Source organism: Polyodon spathula, chromosome 16 (assembly GCF_017654505.1).
Source record: "Polyodon spathula isolate WHYD16114869_AA chromosome 16, ASM1765450v1, whole genome shotgun sequence".
In the NCBI taxonomy this organism is placed as follows: domain Eukaryota; kingdom Metazoa; phylum Chordata; class Actinopteri; order Acipenseriformes; family Polyodontidae; genus Polyodon; species Polyodon spathula.
In genome coordinates, this window is record NC_054549.1 from 27334749 (window position 1) to 27360312 (window position 25564).

General features: G+C 35.9%; 1 protein-coding gene across 1 annotated transcript in view; it reads left to right on the forward strand.

Moving 5' to 3' along the window:
• Positions 1-14389, forward strand: part of LOC121328998 (copine-9-like) — a 105328-nt gene extending 90939 nt beyond the window's left edge. The window contains exons 16-19 of the mRNA XM_041274160.1: positions 1008-1110; positions 3222-3279; positions 13134-13207; positions 13912-14389. Of these exons, the coding sequence (XP_041130094.1) occupies positions 1008-1110; positions 3222-3279; positions 13134-13207; positions 13912-14088 (412 nt within the window). The 3' untranslated portion in view covers positions 14089-14389. The remainder of the gene's footprint in view (positions 1-1007; positions 1111-3221; positions 3280-13133; positions 13208-13911) is intronic.
• Positions 14390-25564: the final 11175 nt, after the last annotated feature.

Consider the following 25564-nt stretch of genomic DNA (forward strand, 5'->3'; position numbering starts at 1 on the left):
GCAACCTGCTGAATAACGTTACGTTAACATACTGTATTACATGCCACTTTAATTGACATTTCTAAATCTAACATGAAATACTATGATGATGGCTTCTGGTAGACTTTTGCAATGTCAGTATTATTTTGTTCCTTTGATTTCATGATGTTAAATAAAATATCTAAATTATGTTCATATAGTTGTTTCTTTTTTTTTTTTTAATGTCTCTATCCTAAAATTCTAGGTGATGCAAAACTTTTGGCCACAGCTATAAACTGTTGAGCTGTACTGGACTGTATACCTACTAATGCTGTTTGTTCTACTTGCCTGCGTTTTGGGTTCAGTGAGTTAATTGAGTAGCCTGTAATATGGCCAAGTCACAGAACAATTGTGAAGCTCCTGCACAAGAAGTCACTTTTAATTGTTACCAAATTAGAGTTTTTTAGAGTAAAGAATAATTTACAGTTTACCACAGGGGCATAGTATGTATGCAGTCTCATAAAGAATCAGTTCTATCATGGGTATTGTCCAATTAAGAGATACAGCACAACAGTGTGTGTGTCGTTATGGGATATGGTCAGGGGTCCATTGTGAGTCACAAGGCAAAGCCAAGTGTCTTCAACCAACCCGAGAAGCAACGATATCCCACAATGACACACACTCTGTTGTGCAACATTGCTTATTTTGCCATGTTGCAGATATACAATGGCTATAAAGAAATTTGAAATGAAATACAACTAACAGAAGTAGGTTTAAAGATAACCATGGTGATGTCCTGAGATAACTACCTGAGATATTACATAGCCCATTCAAATGAATAGAAGGATGATCCTTACTACTGTATAACATAAATGAACATATATGTGGACACACTTTTTTTTTTTAACCCTGAGCCATATATTAATTTTGAAAGTATGTAATGAATTAAAATGGATTAAAAAGTAGTATTTGAATAGTAATATGGATGAGAAATGATTGAATTCAAAGTTATGCATTAAAATGTTCAACTGACTTCTGATTCAATGCAGATCAGCTGCTAACGTGACGGATGGCTCGCAGTATTTTGTCCTGTTGATGATCACAGACGGTGTCATCTCTGATATGCTGCAGACGAAGGAAGCCATTGTTAATGTAAGTCAGCTAATGTATGTATTGATCTGAGGTCTGGGGAAGCAATGTCAATGAATGCTCATAACAGCAATAATATTGTCATCATTCAGTCTACCAGAAACAGGCTAACATGAAGTATCACTATACAAAATCAGAGGGGCAAGAACAGATGCCCCTAGTGGTTATTTTCACTACAGAATTATTTTCTTTATATTTCAGATACCATTGGTAACCCATTGTATATATATTATATATATATATATATATATATATATATATATATATATATATAGATAGTATAATATATATATATAGATATATACCGTATCATTCGTACCATATTATACGACGATAGTAAGCATGGTAAATACTGATCGACATTAAAATGGCCCCCCTAAAACCATCTCGCAGCCCCACAGAGGTCTCCAGCCCCCAGTTTGGGAACCTCGTTCGAGCACATGCCTGATATTGCCAATGTCCATTCAGTTCAGCCATCAGTTTTCATTTTGCCAAGAATAGGACTCTACAATATGTTGAGTGTAACCTCCGTGCAAAATTAATTACCAGGTACATTAGTTCAGAGTAGTGACTATCGTTTTAGTTTGAGGTGCACAGTTTTTTAAATAAGGAACCGGTTGTAGAACTACATATTTATTTGAATAAAGTTTAAGAAAGTGCAGGTCATTTTACCTTCTTGCTGGCTGATCATCTACCATAGGCTTAATTACTGGGTGAGTGTTACTTTGAATCTGTGGAGCATATTTGAAGAACATTCTTTATACAACCTGCTATTTAGAACTCCTCTCGTTTTAATGAACAATCAACTGGCATCAGAGCAGAACTCCAAACCATCTGTCCCACAAATGAAGCGACTGTCTTTGAAAGAACATACAGAATAGAATATTAATTAGATAAGATTTTTATAAAACAGATATATAAAGTATTTGACCTTTTAAGAATGTGTTAGCCAGTGTGAACACAAATGCAAGTGCTGAAGGTCCAGTTTTGAAAGTATTGTACCAAGCAGAACTAACCCAATCTGACACATGTGTTACTTGTTTCTTAGCAATTCCTCATCTGCAGTATCCCACAGATGTAGCTAGTTATATTCTGTGGGGTCTGTATACTGAATTATTTCAAAATTTAGCCTTACTTGCACTGCAATGTACTTTGAAAGCTGATATTTGTGTGTGTGTGTGTGTGTGGTGTGTGTGTGTGTGTGTGTGGTGTGTGTGTGTGTGTGTGTGTGTGTATGTGTGTATATATATATATATATATATATATATATATATATATATATATATATATATATATATATATATATATATATGCCTAAAAGTTGTTTCTTGCTAGTTAATTGTTCCATAAAATGCCTTTGCACTTTCCTATTATTTTTTAATTACCGTATTCCTTCTAATTTAAATTTCCAAATTTCCCACACTCATTTTGAGGAAAAAACAAAACAGAAAATAAATATGCATTTACAGAGACACAACCTCAGTTATGCATATGGAGGCAGTTTGTAGCCGTCTGCTATCACACAGAGCATTACATATGTGCTGCTTCTCATTTCTAGTCGTGATTACTTACACCTGTTTTTCTCCCTATTTGTGAACTGTGGTATTGCTTGGCATGTCAAAAAATACAGGGGTCTGATCAGCATTTACGATTTATCCAAGCTGGTCCTGTTTGTTAGAAATGCTGAAATTGCAAAAGCTTCTCTTCAAATTTCATGAAGCTAATGACTCTTCTTGAAAAAGGCCGCCTGTAAGTCACTATGCTGCTTGTGTATTCGGGCAGACACCTTTATTGTCCTTTCTCGGCAATCAGTCACGTTGCGGTTTGTGTACTCGGTTCGTCACGTCTTTTGTTGGTGATTTTAATACGCACATCACTATACTTGACTCGAATTTAAATGCAGGCTATTTTTGAAAAGCAGAGAATTGTGGTAGAGCATCTCAAATTCGAAGGAATATGGTAATCAGTTAGTCAATCTTGTGAAGGGGAAGGTAGGGGTGCTATACTGCTTCTTTCTGTTTTGTATGATTTAATATACCACTGATGTGTAATTCATTGTTTGCCTTTTGGTAATGCCTGATTTATGACTGAGTATCCCATTTTAATCTATGCAGGCTGCCTCTCTTCCAATGTCCATCATAATCATTGGGGTCGGCCCAGCAGAGTTTGATGGTGAGTAGACATCAATTCGGAAGTTTTCTTATAGAAAGGGTATTTCTTATATACAGCAAGAACAAAAAAGTCACAGGGATTCAACAGGGATTAATATTGGTAGGTGGCCTTTCTATATCAATGGTTAATACTTGTTGTCTATGGGATATTTAAGTTATAAACTCTAGGGCGCTATGAATGTTATGAACTGAGACTTCACGTAGTTAACATTCAAAAGCCCAACATTTATTTTTGTTCTTCTTTATTCGGGGAAGCATATTTGGAGTTTTACCATCTCACTGGATGCTGGTGAGTGTTGCTATGGAGACTCACTCCTATAAGTGTAAACTTGATTGAATTTGACACTGCCTTTACGGGTTTATGGGTTTTGATTGGCCAGAATAGTTTAGACAGACTGCATTGGACTTTAGTTGAGAGTTATTCAGGACAATTATTGCATCAAAGGCCAATTTAGAAGAGAAACATCTCTACTGTAAGTTGCACAGTACACTCTAGTGCTGAAAGAATGTGTACAGCAATTAAGTTTACACTCTCTGCCTCTGTTTGAACAATATTCAATGTGCCTTAATTGTGCATTTTTATTTTGTTTCTTTGCTTTAATCTGCTGTGCATGATATCACAGTGCAATAGTTTTTCCAGCTGAAAACACTGTTTCTTCATCAAGTTCAATCTGGTTATTTAATGGCATTTTAGTCAATTATATTCCTCGGTGTATTGTACAATTTTCAACTGTGTGTGGAACTGAAGCAAACCCAGTCATGTTAGAGACTTCTTACCAGAGTGTTACTACTGCCAGCCACTGTGAAATATCTGCATATGCCTAATTCCTGTAACAATGCATTTTCTTTTGCAGTGTACCTCATGGGCTAGTAACTCAAAAATGCAGTCCAGTGTTCATTTTCATACTCACCGAGGTGGGGATAGCTAAATACATCAAATGTTTTTTTAGGTGCAGCTGCCTGATGGAAACACAATTAAATCAAGTGTTCCAGTCATAGACAGACCTGCCCTGAGACAGAGAGCTCTACCTAGCCTAAAGCTTAAGCAGGTCTCCATTTATCAGCTGCTGTGGAAAGCTAATGTACCATTCAACAGCTGTCTACAGAAAAACTATCCTTTATCCTTTTTATTTGTTGTAGAATAACTTTATCAGCAATATAAAAGTGTCTACCAGACAACCAAATTACAACGAAAGAGTCAGCTCTATAAAGTTTTATGTTAAAAAGGCCAATTTATTTAGGCATAACTCTGCAGCTTTTGGAAACCTGTATGATGAGACAATGCAGCTCAAGAGAGTCCAGCGATGTATTCAGTAACAGACTTTGATAGAGAACTGGTTGTTCAGGTGGCACTGTTTTTGTATCAAAGACTGTTTCAAATAAAGAGGATATTCAGCCCATCAGTGCTGGTCTGGTTCCTAGTCACTGATTCATCCCAGAACTTCGTCTACTCAGCTCTTGAAGGATCCCAGTGAGCGGCAACAGGCTTGCTGACACTAGACACTCACCACACTAAAGTAACTCTCACTCTTTGTACTAAGTCTGTCTGTAATGTGTCCTCTAGTACTGGTCTCTGTGCTGTGATTGACGTAGTGACTAGGATTAACTTCGTCAACTTCTTGTGTGATTGTAAAACCTTCAATCAGGTCTCTCCTTCCTCCTTCTTAGTTCTAGGCTAAACAGTCCCCTCAGCTTATCTTCAGAACTTCATCTTGAACCTGAGTTTCATCTGGTTGCTCTTCAGTGCTGCAATGTCCTTTCTGTAATGTAGGCAGAGCAATGTGGTCTCCTCATTAACAGCCTTGCCATAACTGCCCTTGGTTTGTACTCTGACTTCTCTGAAGGAATTAGATGCAGTAATCATTGAGCACTGTGTATTCCTCCAGAACAATTGAACACCCTTGCACAGTGGTCACACTGAATCAGTGTCAATCTGACTGCCTATATTGGTCCCTATCTCTCATGACAGTTTATTGGCATGTGTTTCTGATTTCTGTTCTGTTTTATTTTTGGACGGTTGATTTGCAATATATCGAACTGTAGAAAATCAAAAATCATGTTTTTTTCTATACACAATTGAATTTCCTTATATTGTTGATGTGAAATTCTTGTGTGTTCAATCTATCTCACTCAGTGCTGTTTTTTGTCTAGACAACTGACAGCGACTCAGTACAAAAGAGATGTTGCTATTGGACTGTTTGTCATTGATTTGGAGAGCATATATGTGAGATATTATCAGTTTCCGAATGGCAGAGGCAGCTGCAGGAGTGTGCTTCTTCCCAGTTTGACAGCCAACTTGTTTGGTCTCCCTGAAATCTTTTTCCAAGTCATCAGGCAATAAAATAAACATAATACCAGACAGCAATTAAGAGAGAGTCAGGGATAATGTATGCTCCTGTTCCCATAGGGCCTAGCCTTTTTCTTTCTTATTTTGGAACTAGTGCTTGTGTGAGCTAGAACTATCTGTCAGCACAGGGCCATCAGCTTGTGTAAAGTTGCTTACTGGTAGTCTGTTTGTTTTCAATATGTAATGCTGTGAACAGGATGGCTCTGCAGGGGTGACGTCAGACCAGAAATAGACTCCAAACACTGATGAATGGTGGTGAGTTTTATTGTAAATAATAATAATAAACAAAAGAGTTAAACAAAACACACAACTGAAAATAAAGGACTCGTTGGCCAAAGTAAATAGACCGACAAACAAACAAAGTGGACGAACCCAACAAGTATTGTGTGAGTCCCCTCGCACGAGTAGCATTTGTTTATATTTAAATTACTCTCCTCTCTCTCACCCATTCTCCACTTCCTGAACACATAACCCTGAGTGAGTGAAAACAGTCAGCCCCTCCATGGCCGTAGCATTTGCACTCCCAGGCCTCCACAAATGCATCCAGGTCCTCATCAGGAATTTCCCTGGATGCAGTCATCTTAAACCAGAGCACCTGCTCTGACTGCTGGGGAGGTTGCTGCTTTCTCCGGCCGTTTTTCCCCATTTTTTTTTTTTCCAAACAAAAAAACACTCCTGGTCTGATGCTAGGAGGCGCTGTTGTCCCATTTCTGACACCAACTGTGAACAGGATGGCTTTGCAGGGGTGACGTGACATTTTATACATAAACACCAACATTAACACCCTACATACAACATAAAACACTTATAAACATAAAGGGATGGGACAGTCCGCCACAAACGCCCACAGCTTTAATTTTTCTTGCCTCTTATTAGCATAGCATCATTTCCACAGTCTCTTTTATTATGTTTCCAAGTGGTTATCATTCCTTTAACCCAGGGCTTCTCAAACTCGGTCCTGGGGACCCCCTGTGGCTGCTGGTTTTCATTCCAACTGAGCTCTCAATTACTGAACTAGACCATTAATTGAACAAATAATTTGCTTAATTAGACCTTTTACTTGTTTTCAGCTTTAAACAGTTGCAGTTCAAGTTACTTATAAAATGTTATAGCTAACTTGAAATACTGTTCAGGAGCAGAAAAGAAGTAAAAATGGAATGAAGACCAGCAGCCACAGGGGGTCCCCAGGACCGAGTTTGAGATGCCCTGCTTTAACCAACCAGATGCTGTGGTCTATTAAATTAATCTAACCTAGGGGTTTCCAATCCTGTCCATTAGGTTACAGGCTTGAATTAATGCATGTTTGCATTTGATCTATTAGGGTTCCTGTTTATTGACTGGGGTTGACTTTTATTGTTGGGGAGACAGAAATCTGAGTGAGACTTGTTAACAAATACCATCTGCCCTGTACACTTCCTAATACTGTGTACTCTCTGGGTAAAGCTTTTTGAACCCACCTGTTGTGTAGCAACAATTGATACACAAGCCAGGCTATATTTCAATGACTGTAATGACAATAGTATTTCAATGTGCCACTATTTCTATCAATTGTTTCCACTGTCGCTGATGACTAGATAGACTACTCCTCCATTGAACCACCACACGATTGAAAAATAGGTGGAATAGACCTGATTTATGGACATTTTTGGTAAATTTTGTACTTTTAACAATATAAGAGGCAACAGAGTGTCACAAGGTTCCTAGTATTTGGCAATGAAAATGTTAAATGTTTTCAAGCGTGGGTTGGGGTAGTTTACAGCATGCACAAAGTATTTCTGTTAATGCCAAATTAACTAAGTTGGATATAATCAGAGCTCTTAATTCGAGTCTGACAGGTGAGTCTAATTAGTAGCAAGGTAAACCTAGAGAAGTGTTTTACTAATAATAACTAACTTCTTGTGACTGACACCACGGTTCTTAGTTGTAATCATTGGTTGGGAAATACTTGAGTCCTCTGCTAGATGTTTTTAAAGTCACTATCATCCCTACATAACTAGATCTCACATCTCGGAGGGACCTATCATGAAGAGCTGGCTTCTGTAAATTTATAAATATCTCTGTTTATGGGCACTCGCTCCAAGTGCTGCTCCTTTGATCAACTGACAGAGCCGGGGAACCGCATCTGAATAACTTGTCATTAAGAAATGGGAGGAATTCAAATGATTATCTGTGCCAGCGATGGGACAGATTTGACACACTCATTTGCATGCCCTGATGGAGAGAGGATGATCTTTGTGACTAAAATGCAAACTCTGGTTGCTTGTGTGGATTGTTGTTTTTGTGCAGTCACTGGTCAAGCAGTCACTCTCACAGTGGTTGTTTATTTCTGTTTCTTTGCACTTTATACTTACCACTATATCAATGAGTTTGGTGTCTCAAATTGATCCATAAAATAAAACCACCACAAACTTCAGTACAGTACAGTTTGATGGTGCACAACAGAGGTGGTCAGGTGAGGAGCACTTGCAGATATGTGAAGGGAAGCTCTCATTGTGCCTACTAGTGTCACCCCTCACAGTGCCCTTCCCAGCAGAATGCCAGTTTAGTTTGCAAAATGATAGGGGGCAAGAAAGGGGGCTAAGCCTATGTGCCTGCAAATTAAACTTGCCATGAGGAATGTAAACAAACTGGATAACCAACAGTGATGGTAAGTGATGAGTGCACAGAAGGATGAACAGAATACCAACATCAGCTGACTGTGATTGTTGGGCTGCAGCTTCACGTGGCTTTGGTTGCTATGATACTGACTTGGTGCTGCCTTGGGTCTTGGCAGAGAGGGAGGGAGGGGAGAAGGGAAAGGTGGTATGCAAAGTCGGGGCCTCCCAAAGGAAACCCAGGGTACCTTCCGTCCCGAAGCAGACCATCTGCTGCATGCAACCCTGGGAGAATCTGCTCTGTTTATTCACGGGATACAGATCCATGTGGCAGCGAGGGGGCTCTGTTCAATCACTTCAGCTTGAGGTAGGGCAGGGCTCTGTAATGTTCAATCTGGCAATGAGATGAAACAACCATGGAGACTTGACTGAAGGGTATTTTTCCTTTCGTGGCAATTTCTGATGGTGCATTCACGAAAACGCTAGGTTTCAAAACCAGCAAGCTCATTAATTGGCTTAATCCACTCAATTGCGATGCTTAAGTGAAATGTCTCTTTAGATTAGCGTGGCAGCTTCTCTGTCAGGAACTTAGAATGGAAATGTGTGAAGAGGCTTTGAAATCCATTGTCCTTTCCCTGGTTAGATTCCGTTACAACAAGGATGCTAGAATTCATTTTTGGCATAGAAATGCAGTAAACACAGAAATGATTTATTTTGACATTTTGTTTGTCCATGTACACCAATATTACACCCAGCTAATGTAGAGAACTGCACAGGAGCTCCATGGAAGAGCTTGCACACACAGTAGATCAGCAGTCATATACAGTCATGGGTTGATTAAGTTGTAGCTGATTTAAATATTAAACAGTCTTTAAGCCAATGTAGCCATATGCCCATGGCTTAAGCAAAGTGTATAACTGAAAGGTATGTCTGGTCACATTCATCCACAGATTGCTCATTTAATAGTTCATTTAAGTGTTGCGAGAGTGGGATTTTGTCCCATTTATTTTTTATACATTTTTTTTTCCAGAATTATTAAAGATTCATCAGCATTTTATATAATTTTTATTTTTTTAAGTGTTTTAAAAAAAAAAAAAAAATTGCATTTTACGTAACGCTTTGAAATCCATAAAATTAAAGAACATCCTTTCAAGTGGACTACAAAAGTGTGGCTGTGATAGATTTGAAAGGTTCCTTAATCTCTTGGCAAAATCATGACACCCAGCACATCCCAGCGATAATGTTTCTTTTTACAGGGTCTCACTATGATTTTGTTGTATGGTACATCTATGCATCCACTCTTTATAGTGACTCCCTAAAGGAGAATTGTATCCAAGCCTAAGTCTTTTTAAATGTTACTTCATCAGGTAAATTATTCTATGAATGTATAACATAAGAAAGTGCTTTCCACCTTCTGATTTGAGCTTTTACTCAACTTTCAGCTATGTCATCTACATTAAATAGGGGGGGTCAAGAAGAGCTACTTCCTTGTAGTGACCCCTGGGCAATATCTCTGACTGCAAAAAGCTCTTCAAATTGAACTTACCATGCAATGCTTAAGCAAAGCAATGTTGGGCTTGGTTAGTACTTGGATGGGAGACCACCTGGGAATACTGAGTGCTGTAGGCTGCATGTTAAGCTCATATGAATATATATATACACACACACACACACACACATTAAATAGCATTAATAATACAAGACACACTAAAAAAAATAAAAAATGGCAAACCATTGTAAATGGTATACTCATGATGGTAAAATTGCAAAATGACCATGCAAATTTATAGCTGTAAACTTTTAAAAAAGGTTGTATCACACACTTCAAAACCTAGCATTCTTCGGTTGACACACAGAATCAATGATACCACAGGTCTCTGGAGATTCCTGGTTGGTTGAATGTAGTTCTGTGGTCTGGGACTCGAAACCCTTTTCACATGTCTATTTGAACTTGCATCCTCTTGACTTGGGGAGGCCTTGGCTTCTGTCTATGCCACAGGAAACAGCAGGCTGGGGTTTAGCATGGAATACATTTGCAGTTAAGACAGAACACATGTATAAAAATATAGTTCAGGGCAAATGGGAGGTATAACCCAGCTATTCTGAGCACTGTATAAGCACTGTTGGTAAATTCCTTTAGTGCAGAGACTGTAGATAAAGATGTTGCTATAGCTAGTATGCATTAAAACTATTAAAAATGTCAGCATTTAAAGTAGTAAGAGATGGGTTCTTGTTACGATAGTAACAAAGAAGTCAACATTATTATTGATTATGAGATAACTTTTTTTTCCCCTTTAATGTTTAAAGACAAGATTGATTGGTCTGCTACACAAAATGCATTTTCTGCAATGTCTCTTACTATATTGATGAATAGAACACTCTAATAGGTATCCCTTATAACAATATTGAACAACTGATAGAATTAAATTCCATATTACAATGACTATATATTTTTTTGTAAAATATGAATAAATAAAGCATACAGCTATAGACAAAAGTTAATTTATATATATATATATATATATATATATATATATATATATATATATGAACTTAATTTACATATTTTACTTAACATCATGTAATAAACTACAAAATTATACCACAAAAGTCTGCCAGAAATCATATTTGTAGTACAGTATTTCATGTTAGATTTTACATTGTCAATTTTTTCAATTTGATTTATTTTATACACTGTAGTACAGTATATGGAAAACTGTAAATTGTATGTAATTCAATATGTTAATGTAACATTATTCAGCAGGTTTCATTTGACTTTATGAAGCAAAATTAGTTATATAGGGTGATGATGCAAATCTGAAAAAGCAAGAAACCGCAAGATAATTACTCCCTTGGTATTCTTGCAGTGGCGATTGACCTCACTATCACACATGACTAAGTCATGTCCAAAATCATAACAAGGGATTTCAGTTGAACTGAAGCATGGACAGTGAAGACTATTGTTTGTTTGTTTTTTAAACAGATGCTTAGATTCCACCATAAATACAGAGGCAGTATAACTACATGTCTTATGTGTGTTCTGTGACAGTCAACCTTATTCACATCATTAACTTACGGGTTATTTTATTTTTGTCATACGTTTATGGTGGATGCCTTGCACTGAATATATTTGGTGTGTGGTTTTTATAAAATACATCTTGTATGTTTGTATTAGGGCAGGGATTCTAGTTCAAGTCCCTTTATTAGTGTACTTGTATATCTAGTTCCAGTCCAACAGGCACGCAAACTAGCCATGTGAGAATGGATTTATTCTGCCCTGATTGGAAGAGAGCTTAAACTGTGAGAATGTGGTCAAGCTAAATTGGTTAATTGGTTGCCAGTTTAGCCTGATGACATAAATAAAGAAGAAGCAGGGAGACGGCTGATCATTTCAGGACTCAGGAACAGCTGGTGTCTGTGCTTCTGGTCCTCCTTACCATGATAACTATGGCTTGGGTGATTATTGGGGCACGTCCTGTAGCAACTATTACCAACATAATCCTGAAGACTGCTACTTGTAATGGTTTAGGCACCCATTCCATAGTTTTTCTTCTTTATATTTGAGACTGGTGTTATAGTATTTTATTTAAATTTAAGTAAAATAACAGAGACGGCTTCAGCAGAACTCTACAGACCGTCTGAGTCAATTCAGTATGTCAATGTGCTGTTTGAGAACAATGCAATAAAGATTGTATCCCCACTCCAAATTATCTTCAATGCCAATGCATTTGTTTACTAATGGGCAATGCCTTCACAAGGGCAGCTGCAATAGTATGGCATTGGTAGAATTCCAATGATATGAACCCACACACAGTGGTAATGTATTGTAGTACCATGCTTCCAGTGCCTCCTGGTTCTCTGTGCGCATCCATTGTGTTTCCATTGATGGGGAAGCAGTGGTAGCTCAATGTTCAACTTTAACCCCAATTAGCAGTCTGTACTTAGAGACCAACAGATAATTAATTATATACAAGTGAAAATTACATTTATCTGACAGCTAATAGCTCATGGTTTAAAAATGGATTTTTCAACCTAAAATAATCTATTACTTCATCTAATGTGTCACTGCTGTTAACCTTTCAGCAATCACCATGAATTCATGATATATATATATATATTAATGTTCAGTTTTAATGGCGTTAGTAGGTTTAGTACATAATTTGTGTCAGCAACCTGTAATTATTTTCTCCCACTGAGTGGGGTGCTTGTATGCTCCACCACCACTGCTAAATTAATTGCATCTGCTGTATCACAGAGCAGTAATGACTACACATTTCTCTGGCATTACAAACATCCTAAGGGAAATTGGTTGCTGACCTGTGCATCTTTCAAACAACTGCTTGGTGGCCAAAGAGATTGAATTACTGATTGCTGTTTTTACCAAATACTGTTGTAAAGATTGCTCTAAAACAGCTGGATGGATTTTTGCTGCCCAAAAATAACTCTCGACATATATAATTCTTTACTACTTTTTTTTAACCCATATACCATATATAGATGTGACATGAGAGAATATTTTCTTGGGTCATGTTTTAATGTTTTTTTTCCTCCTAATCTTTCATATATTAAAATATCATTGGGATACAATTAATACCAGTGTATTACCCTGAAGAATCATAAGCAGAACCACTAACAGACAACATCATTAACATTGTGGTCTTGATACAGTGGCACTGTCTGGAACCGATGGTACCATGCTACTGCAATGGATTACCAGTGCGTGTTGGTTCATACCATTATGATACTATTTTGTATTACTACAGCTGCCTTTAAATTACCATTGCTCTTTAATTCAGAACCACTGGATTTCCGTTTAAGAGTATTTGGGAAGAGTAACCAAATTTCTACACAAAGATTCCAAAATCCCATATTGTTACCACTGCTACATTAATATTTTCTTGTTCTTCTCTGTAGCAATGGAGGAACTGGATGGAGATGAAGTTCGGGTCTCATCCAGGGGGCGCTTTGCAGAACGAGACATTGTACAGGTATAAAAGCTCTTATTGGACAGTGATAAGCATCTTGATAGTTTTGTCATCAATTAAGATTTTCATTAGGGATGTGTTGAGTTCTTGAAACAAGTATTCATTATAAATATGACCATATACAGGAGTAAAAAGTAAAAAAAAAAAACATACTTGTTACTAATGCACCCCATAATTTTTACTATGAAAATACATTTCTACAAGTTTAGGGTTAGATAGATAGTACACAGAAATGTATTTTAATGGGTACTCTGGAAAGCCTTAATTCCCATTAAAGATTTAAAGTATTAAAGTATTAACTTAAATTTACATTTAATTTCTTTGCTTCCATTGCAGTGTGCAGTTGACCTTTTAATTTATAATTGATTGTCTTCACTTTGAAAAGTCTCTGATGCTGCAGCACAATCCCCAAAGATATATAACTGAGAATGTAAGAATTGACTAGCGAACAATACTGCAAGCAAATCAAGATTTTAAAATGAATACTGTAAACCCTTTTATTAGTGTGTCTCAGATGTTCCTGTGTCTCCATTGCTAAAATGTATGGCTTTTAGTTTCTTTATAAAAACTATATATATATATATATATATATATATATATATATATATATATATATATATATATATATATATATATATATCATATGGTTTACATTATATTAGTTTTGATCTTTTAAAAAGCTATTGTGTGTTTTAATTCCCTCCTAGTTTGTGCCATTCCGAGATTACATTGACCGCTCTGGAAACCAAGTATTAAGCATGGCCAGGCTTGCAAAGGATGTGTTAGCAGAGATTCCCGAACAGTTACTGTCGTTTATGAAATCTCGTGGCATCGAGCCCCGCCCATCCCTGCCTTCCTCCAATCAGCTGCACACGAGGATCTGAGCTGGAGTGTGAGTGGCCGGCTCTATAATTGCCTACAGCACCGTCATTCTTATCCACCCAATTCTAGGAACAGAACCACACTTGGATCCAAGACCATACCTCCACACCAAGCAAAGCATGCAAGAAGGCAGTTTCATTTCTTCCTTCACATCTTGGGCTCCCAAGTCATCCGAGGCTGCACTCAACGAAGCATCATACTTGTAACAAAATCAGAGTATGCAACGCATGTTTTGTACAGCACATCTACATTTATGCATTCCTGATCTTTTCGTAAAACACTAAAAAAATGTTTTTGGAGCAGAGGGGCACAATAGTTTCCGATACAGTCTGTGAATGTTTCAGAATTGAGACTATTTATAAATAGGCACAGGTGGATCATGCGTTTTCTTCCAGATGTTGGCATATGGGTGTTAAATAAACTTTAAGTCTTCATGAAGTTCAAGGCAATTTTTGGAGGCAATGAATCAACATGGTTCTCCATGGATTAGGATGCAGATTCATTGGATGATCACCACAAGAGGCAGAAGACCCTTCTGCTTACTTTGCTTCACAGGTTCTTTGCCTATTTTACCCTCATAATCTAGTGTTACTTTAAAATGTAATTTATTTCAGATCTTTTTTTTAATGTTGGATGTTTATAAAGTTTAACTTGATACACACACACACTCAAAACAGGTTTAAGCTCACACAGCAATGCATTCAGGTGCCTGTGGTCATGCATTAAAGAAGAGGTACACTATATAAATGCATTGGGGTTGTTAAAAAAACAGTGATGAAGACCATCCAGCAGGATATTTTAAATAGAAATTGTAGATTTCAATTGGTAGCAATTTTTTGTTCTCCAGGTTGAGTTCTCCTAAGACCGGTGGGCAGTGAAATGACTTCTGGAACAACTAAACAATTGTGTTAAAAAAGAAAATCACCCATAAAACAAGCAGCAGTAATTGATGATAGCCAGAGATGCTCCATAACCAAGGCTTACAAATCTGTATTATCACTGCTGTCCCTTTTCTTCTTTTAAAATTTTATACTAGAATTTTGAATATACAGATATTTCAAATACAAGAACATAAGTCAAAGACAACTTTATATTCTTCTGATTTTATATTCTTTAAGAACTGACTAGACCGGTTCTAGGATCAATGAGCTGCTAGAAATCAGAAGTGTTGATGGCTGCCTCTCATTCTTAACTTTTTTTTATGTTTTAAGTTTCTTGTCAAGCTATAGAAGTAAACGGTGCTGCCTCTTCCTGTTACAAAATCACTTCCTGTGCTATAGCTCAGTTTGTCGTGAGTGGAGTCAATTCAGGCCATGTGACATATCACACAGGAAGCTATTAGATACCAGGAAAAAACAGTGGTTTTGATCTACTTCATCTGCTGTACTTTGAAAAATCTCTCAAATTTGACTTGAAAAACCAAGCAAATGAATTAAACCCCTGGTTAACACTCCTTTCAGTCTGCTTGCAGTTCACAGCTTTGCCTGAAGCTTTTGCCTGCCCATTTGTAACAAAGCTATAGAACAAATACATGTTTTCTCTCCTCCTTGTTATTGCATGATATGCACCCCAGTGGCACAGTTCTGCCATATGAATTTGTGTCTACTCTTCCCACAAGGCTTTGCTTTATATTGGGAAGATTTCCCTGGGTGTATATTCTCGAGCAGTTTCTTTAGAGCAATTCAGCAATTGAATACAAAGTCTAGTATTGTAGCCCTTTTTAATCTTAATACCCCTGCAGGTGTTGAAGCTGTGACTTTGTACTCATATTTACAACCTCAATTTTGTGCATTTCATTCCTCACTGGAGATATGTGTGGGCTATAGACCAAGAACCTTGATGTTTTTACCCCAGTGTTAAAAAATGTAATCAAAATCAACATATATTTCATGGTTACCCTGGGGAATAATTTGAATGTCAAAGAAAATTAAAATAGCAAGTCAAACTAAGAATTAGCATAACCTCAAAAACAATCCATACGCTTTAAAATATATTCTGCTTCTGGACATTTGGAATTCCAGGATGTACTTGGTTTCATGTAGCATGGCCATATTGTCTTCTTCATAGAGAATGTGATGTGCTGTAAATGCAGCTCCAGACGATTATAACATTAAGAATAAGCTTGTGTTTTTTATGTTGTTTTCACAATAAACAGGTAAATTTTTTCCTTTTATTTATGGACAGAGTTCATAAAAATAATTAGAAACTCAAATTGGCTGCCACTATGTCGCAGAATACCACATGACACAAAATAAATTATGATTTTAAAAGGCCCCTTGCTGATTGTTAATTAGATTAGCCAGACAAATACTTGGCTGGATTTCATAATATTTATGGTTTTATTTCGTTTTGTTTGGTGTAAGAGAGAATACAGGCTATTTCTAAGTTGATGTCGCTAAATAATCAATGAGTCGGGGAAAGGCATGAACACAGAGGGGTGCATTCCCCTAATAAAAGGTAAGTAAAATACACTAAGGTGCAATACGAAATGCCTGGGTTTTGATCGCTCTGATTTGAGGGTAACATTCCTTGTTGAACTTCATCCCTTACCAGCTATAAAAAATAAAAAAACACACCGCCAGTCCAATAGTAGCACCTAAAGGGTTGAAAGACAGTGCATATATTAGGTTCTCCACTAGGTGCCATTGTTTCCTCATTTTCCATTGTTTTGATTTTTTTTTTTTTTTATAATGGTGCACAAAAGTATTAGCACTATTTTTTCATCTGGATTTGAAATCATGGAGCCAAAAATGAATGTGAAAAAAACGAAGATAACCAATTGCATAATTTGATCATTTACAATTATGCAATTATAATTAAAAAGCACACATGATAAAGCTTGCACTGAAAAGAGTGAGTAATGTTCTTAATATTTTGCATTATAATTTTAAATCATGAATTCCAATACAGTTCTTAGCCTTATTGAAAAGTATTGAGAATTGTTTATATATAAGAATATAGACATCCACATGTCATACTTTGCTTTATTTTGAGCTGCTAAATACATTTGGGCACCTCTGTCGTTTCAATACAATATCAGTAGTTCCATATATTATGCTTCACAACTAATAACTAGACCTCTTATCAGGTACTTACTGTTAATAATGTATAATATTAAAGAATATACTTGAAAAACATAATTGGATTCAATATGCATCGTAAAAATATTGAAACAAAAAATATTCTAACAGTTTTGATGACCTTCTTCAACAGTTGTTTAAAGAACCTTCGTGCTAAAAAAACTAGTCCTAATTGAATCATGTGTCTGTCTATTTCTACAGCCAGCACCTGGTGTAATAGTATTAGAATTGGGTAATTTATTTATTTATTTCGACAAGTGAACTTTAATATGCGATATGAAGCTATGGATATTGTAACATTGGTTAACTGTCTGAATCGTTTTTGGTGCCACTGTATATGTCACGTTTTGTTAACATAAATGCTTCACTTGCCTTTTGTTGCCACAATAATGAACTTGTTTACTTTTAATGCCAAAAAGCTGTAGCTTGTTTAAATGTACCAAGAATGAATGGTGTTTCTCCACGAAAGTAGAGATAACATTGTTTAAAATGATATTTTCTATGTAAAAACTAACTGTCAGCATAAGAAATCTAGAGACAATGAAGAATCTGCAGTGTTACTTAATTGTATGACCTATACTTCTTTTAACCAATATATGCATAAATAATGTATCATTGTTACCTAAGTAAACAAACCTGTTATCTGTGACATGGTTGGACATTCTCCATTGATTGAATTCTTTATATTCCATACATCCTTTTTCATGCAGCAACCATCTAAAATGAATATGCTGTATAAAATGTTGCTATGAGAATTGCTTACCAAAACATTTTGTTTTAACAACTACATTTCAATACTTTAACAAGTGCGTCTACATACTCTCCAGTTTTGGGTTTATGTGCACCTACAAAACACCAGCAATTCAATTCAACTGGATATAGTAGGTTTTGCTAATCCCCAGGCTGGGTTTTGTTTTTACAAAATACGGGCTTTTGTGCTGTAGTGCAAACATGTTTCCTTTTTATTTGATCCTACCCTCAGAGTTGAAGATTTAATTCCACGTCGTAAAATAAAACATAGTATAAGGGTCAATGCAGTAACCACAATAAAACAACTAGATTAACAGGCTGAATGAATAAATGAATGAACCGCAGAGAGCTGAGGATAGAATCCTACAAATTCAGTTTGACAGCAAAGTCGCTAAAACAATGTCCCTTCAATCTGACTGGGAAAATAATTGATGACAGTTGATACGAGGTAAACCCAGTGCTGTCTGTTTTTACCTTGCCTATTATTTCTGAGAGACATCCTTATTGGAGACAAGATTTACAGTGAAGCTTTTTAGGCCATTAAAAAATATATAATCTTGAGGGCATTCGTGCACAGCAAAGATTTTTCCAAAAAGAGGTGCCGACCATATATTCTAATGTCGGCACTTTATATTCTAATGTCTCTGCAGAGTTAAACAATGCTTAACAGCAATGACATATAAACTATATATATTTTGCTTGTTGGGACAGGTTGGTCACACACTAAAAAATTTATTTTAGACTTCCAAAAAGAATCTCATGCATAGCACTGTTAGCGGTCAAGACTAAAAGAATAAGCGACTGACCTCGCCTCTGCCTATACGAAATATGGACAGCTAAATTGTCTATTTATTTAATTCCAATCGTATTTCATTTTCTCAATGTTTGGTCAGCAGCTTTTGTCAGCTGCTGCGGTATCCTGGGTTTGAAAAACAGTAACTACAGCAACAGCACAATGGCTGAGAACAAGGTTTGCTGTCAATTAAACCAAGATACAATAGCTCTGTAATAAACAGACAACATAAGAGAGAGAGGTTGGTGAGTGTTCAGGACTGGGGATTAGAGAGGAAATTAGCATGTTTAGTTTTGAAGAAATAAGGGTAAAGCAATTATAATTAACAAAGGAATGTCATAAATGGCCTACTGTGCCCTTGCATTGCTTTTTAGTTTCAAATGTCAAGTTTAAAGTCGAAACTTATATATATATATATATATATATATATATATATATATATATAATATATATATATATATATATAATATTAGTGGAAGTTGGTATCAATACATTGAGTACATTTGTAGTTTCCAAAACCAATCCATAGAAGAATATAATGAGTGTTCACAATAATGTGCATCTTTTATACAGATACACAACTTATGAGTCATTCGCATTAGGTAAAGTGTACTAGAATTATTTTGTTAGCTCTATGTACTTTAATACTTTCCTCCATTTTCATACAGTATGGGATAAATGATCATGTATGACGAAAAAGTTTTTTTAAAATGGGGGGGTTGCTATCAGACATGATCGACTGGACAAAAATGCACAAATCGCTCAACCAGCTTAAAACCAGTGGCTGGCCATTGGTGAAATTTTTAACATTTAAGGTCATCTCAAGTAACCGTTTAGGGCAGCAACCTGGAGGCACAAAAGGATAGATTGAAAAAAATGATAACGCCAAGGGAAAATAGATGTATTGTGTAAATACAGGGCTCCCAGTTCACATCTGTGTATTTTTAAGCCACCCTCATTTTCATGTGCCAATACTTGGGTGTACATTATTATCTTGCTTCATGGTCTTCTATCAACAGTAAACATGTGTTCTGATGTTCTCTATAAGCTTAATCTTTTCTTATGAAGTTCTTTAGTGTAAAGGAGATTCTGTAGCTTCGGATTATGCTTCTGTGTACTTTTCTGCTGCCAATGATTCCTTTAGCTATTTAGAGAAACTGTAAATATATAGAAATGCTTACACTACATCTAAAGATTTTGTTGGTGTTACACATATCTGGCAATATTAAAGCACCTTAAACTCTCGTTTGTGACTTGTTTGTTTTTGTAAGTTCCAGTAAAATAACAAATATGATTAAAAAAAAAAAAACGAACACAAAGTACCATTAACATTTGCAGAGTAAACTATTGATTCAGTATAATAATCTACCATCTCATTATTTATCCCTCCTGAAGAGAAAATGTAAATTGAGTCCAAAAAGTACTGAAAAATGTCATGGCGCCCCAAGTGAGTCTCTCAATACCTCAGTCTCTGTTGGCATTCTCGAATCAGATTCTTTTAGTGTTCTCTCTGCATCCAGGGGAATCTGTACAGATCTGTAGAAATCTCCTTTGAGGGCTGAATGTCTTGGCTTTGATCTGGATAGACCGGATCAGGGAATGTACATCCACTCTAGTGATTATTTCAATTCTCTTTGGCACTCTCGAGTCTGAGTTTCAGTACATCTCTGCTTCAGAGTCCCAGTGACGGAGTTCTACATGCTTGATCTTCCTTGGAAAAGTAAAATCACATGCTGGTGTCCCTCCTGTATGACCTGCATCTTTTGTTCCCCCCCTTAAGATACAAAGTCAATGTCGGTTTGATGGGCAGTAAAGATTTATTTTTTTTTAATCTCCAAAAACAAAGTTAATTCACAACAAAGACATCACAAAGTCACCTTTTAAATGGTACTTAATATTATAATGTTCACGAAACACATTAAAAACAATATTTGGCAAAGGTACCAATTTATATTTCAACAAGAAAGAGCCAGAGACAATTATATATAGTTTGTGTGTTTGTGTGTGTGTGTGTGTGTGTGTGTGTGTGTGTGTGTGTGTGTGTATATATATATATATATATATATATATATATATATATATATATATATAGTGTTATGTCAAAATAATTATTTGTTTTATTGATAACATCTCTTAATAGGATTTAGTATTAGCAAGATGTTCAAATGTTTTTTCTTTTTCTAGTTTCAATATACTAGTTTATTTTGTATTTAAGGTAGTCAGGAGTACCCTAAAGGTATATTTAATCTTGCATCTAGTAGCCTAGCATTACATTATTTAGGTTAATATGCTACTTAATTTCCCTGAAACCTGTTTTTATAAACAACATTACCATCAAACATATAACAGCAACAAAGTCTGGAAATTGCCTTTCCTTGCGGTTTAACCCCAACCATCTGTCTTTCCTGTTCTTTTTTACCTAGATACCTTAAGTTTATTTTAGTACTACTTTGATTCCAAATAAAGTCTTTGAAGTACTTTGAAGAAGGTTTTTTTTTTCTTTGGTCTGAAAGTTTTACAATATTCAAATCTTGGCAGCTGGTCTCCTACTTAGTCTTGGGACCATCCTACCATCTTGTAACTATGCAAAGCTTTTCCTTAATCATTTAATACCTTTGTGAGGGTCCCAAGGGAAATCAGAGCTTGTATCATTAATTGAACTGAATACTCTGCACACAGTGAACCACACAGCTCTCTGAGGTGGACTGCAGATTGTTTAGAGAGGCTTTGAGTGAATTGTTGAGTAACCTTTGTTGCCCTTCACTCTGAGACAGAGAGATGAAAATAATCTTATTCCTGTTCAAGAAAAGTATAGACATGTTTGAAATTCCCCTTTACTTTCCAGTACCATTATCACTGCCTGTGTATAATTGTTTAGTTTATTTTTTTTTTTGTTATAATATTCATGTATTATATTTATAATAAATAATATCTGGTAATGGGTTAATGAAAACTCTCAGTTTGCATGCCTTACTCTCTCACTGTTAGTCAGGAAATGGCCTAGGACGTGCATGACTAACTGAAAGTAAGGCATTCATAGTTTTATAGAACCTACCAGATAACATATTTTAAAATGAAATTGATGTTTGCTGTAATAAGTGTTTCTTTCAAAACTGCACATCATGCAAATTCATGTTTTAGCTGAGATATATTGAACTACTTCCTGTCCCTCAATTTAGTGCAGCAGACAAAAGGGAGTTCCATCTACTGTAGAAGAGGACTCTCTCTCTTTCCGGCAAACTGCAATAGGTGTGAAAGATGGCTCTATTGTGAATCACTGGTGTTAATTGTTTTTAATACTGGTTTTCTCCAGAAACAATCAGTCATGGTAATTGGGCTCTGGGCTTAGAACACCACAGAAGGGTCTCAGTCATTGTTAAAGGAGTTACCAAAATGGTTTTAAAAATTGAACAAACTGTTTGTAACTTTTGATATGATACCACTTCAGAAAGTGACTACTACAGTACCATTCTACCAAAGGCTCATACTGTTGTAGCTGTCACAGTAGAGATAACTAAGTAAAGAAGTATTGCATTGTCATTGAAGATCATTTGCTACCTGTTTCATTAATAACTTGAGCTGTTGCATTTTAAGTTTAAGAAAATGATTAGAATAAAACCTAAAAAAAGATAATTTTTTTACGATTTATCTTATGCTAGCGTGAGTGAGAAAACATGACTGGTGTGATGTGGATTGGAGGGAGACAGAGGTAGATTTAGCCTTCTGCCATGACTGGGTTAACTGGATCCCAGAAGGGGAAGAACGAAAGAAGATGGACAAGTGACAAAATTAAAATATCGAGGTAAGGTTGACCTCTTTCACTTATATTCTGTACTCAGGCTGTATTGATGGCCCATGCCTTACCCCTTAAAGAGCAACTTGATCTGGGGGGAAACATCAGTTATCTTTTCTGTTTCAGGCATCACATCCTAGTGACTTTTTAAAAATAAGACGTCTGAGGCACCCTTCCTGGCTGCAATAGAGCTCGCAGAATTATGTCTGCCCCCAGGTACACCAGAGTATAACCAGAAACAGATTGTTGCAGGGGCCAGGTTAACACTTATACTTTGGCATCCACTGGAGGCAGAGTATCGGAGCAACAGGTTAATGGTTACACCCTTGTGTACCAGATGTTATTTGAAGACGTGGGGACAATTTCACCTTCCAGGTGAAATGACAAAGCAAATAGAACACTAACTGAAAGCATAGCTTGCAAACAGATTTATTTATCCAAAGTAGTACCAGATACCATGTTTTAAAATACAAATCTATGTTTACTAGAACATGTTTCTTTCAAAACTGCTTATTTTAAACTTATATAACAAATAGAAGCGGAGAACAGGTGCGGTTTATGGAATTATCTTGTTAGCTATAATCACTTTTCATTTATATATATATATATATATATATATATATATATATATATATATATATATATATATATATATAGTGCTACACTAAGTTAAAGAAATCTCTGTTTGCAAATCATGCTTTACAAAAGTGTTTCACCTCCTTGGTCATGTGAAATTAGCCCCAGTACATCAACGGCTTCATTCCTGTCATTAACGAACCAGCTGCTTCCCTTATTGGCTGGGTAGTAACACTCTTTGACCCAGAAGACACTGCTGTGATGAAATAATCAAAAAAGTGCAAGTGCTGTAGACTTCCTGACAGTAAGGCATGAGAACTTTCTTCCCCCTACTGTAGTGGCAGATATATGGAATTGTAAAACCAGTAAGATTTATGGGATTCATTTGTTAGCTACAGTTACTTGAATAACTTCTACTGATAAACAAACAATGAAAAACACTTTCTGGCTGTTTCTCAAAACAGGGCTCTCTCAAACAACTAGGACACGTACTGTTAAAAAAAGATTGCTTTTAAAATGCCTGACCTGAATAAAGATACTCATGAATAACAATTATTAATCAGGGCTGTGGAACAAGGAGTGGGCATAGTTTATAAACTCCTGTTATTTTCACTTGGAGAAAGTTATTATGCAATTATGTGAAATTAAAGATTGAGCATATGCTTATTTTTTCATAATTGCTGTGGTTTAATAGGCTGGTTAAATTCATTTAAGGCTGTCTCCTGGTTTTTGTTCTAACTGTACTCTAAATTAATTAATTGGACCAATTAAGCTTCTAATAAGCACTTAATTGGTCCAATTAAGTAACCTAGGGTACAAAAATCATGATGGACACCAGCCCTCCAGGACCAAGGTTGGAGACCCCTGATTTAAGGTAATAATCAGCTGCAGAGTGAATAAGAAAAGAAAAGAAAAACAGCTTAAAAACTCAATTGTGGTCCTGGTGGTCTGGATAGGAATGCCACGGATTTTCTTTCTTTTAATCTTAAACTTTACTTTTTTAATCGGGGCATGTGAACAATAAATTAACCACTGAATAATCTTTTCCCAAATGATAACGTAGTACTGTAAAACAACAGTTCTGTCACCCAACCACCCCCCTGGTATCCTCATGCTTATGTAATCATATTCTGCACTGTTGTCATAGAGATTGCATTCTATCTCCAGTATTTCCTAAGCAGTAATGTATTTCTGTATATTTCTGTTACATGTTATTATTACGTGTTACATTTAAAGTTAAAGGGGCATTGGAAATATTTCTGGAGCGTTTTTATGTGGGAATATCATACAGAATGTTTTCTGTAATAATTGAAATATCTGAATTCATTTTAAAAACACTCTTGCTCCTTATTCTGTAATAGTGGTTTTACTGTAATAGTCTACACCAAAACATGTAGCGTGGGATCTTATTTTTTACAGCCCCTTACCTTTGGCAATGACTGGTTGTTATTGCTTTTACTGAAATACTGTGATTTTTTTTTTTTTTGACAAGTTTAAGGTTCTTTGACTATTGGCTTATTTCACAGACCCTGATTAGCGCTAATCTTGGACTACCCAATATTCATTTAGGTGGTCCAAGACCAGTGCTAAACAGGGTCTGTGCAACTAGCTATATGAGTTCAGAAACGGCTCTTCTGATCTAGTTGCCTGCCAAAGATTATGTAATGTAGGCTGGAACAACAAAAGAAAATTAATCAAAGTGGCAGCCACCAGATGGCACTGGCTCTTACATATTTAAGGACACTTTGCCTGATCTATGTTACATAAATCCATGACAGGTGACTAAAACTGCAGATCAGCTCTGAACTGAAATAAAATTCAATGGAAAGGTTCACTCTTACAGTACCAAGTTAAATACATATCTTTCAGTTTATACATTCATAATGATTAATCTTGGTACGGGTGATGCAGTGTTGATTTCTATCTTAAACAGAGACATACTAGTATCGAGCTGATTGAATCACGAACAAATACTCTAGCATACAGTACCTTGTTTTCTTTTTCAAAACTGATGAATATAAGCAGAACAGTACTATTTTCAAATTAGTACAGAACATAAAAGTATGCTCTTCATTTTTTAAAGAACAATTTTATCTGCATACAATACTGAACATAATAGAAAAATAATGTACCCAATTTAACAGCTCTTTACAATATCAAACAATTTGTTATATATTGTGTCAATACACTTTTGCTTTGTTGGGTGTTGCATCCATACAAGAACTGTAATACATATTAAAACAGATAGTAACAGATATTCAGGGATACGGGTTTCAACTAGAAGTCTTTTTCAGTGTCCTCAAAAGAAATGTCTGACATTGATTTTATTTATTTTAGTATTTCTAAATTCAGCACTATTTATTGTTTAATTGTTATGAATGATAAAAAAAAATGTACAAACATACAAGCAGCACAACAGTTTGTTCTAAATGCACAATGCAGTGTTTTATAAGACTTTAAGCTTTTCTTCTGTATAATTTTGCTCT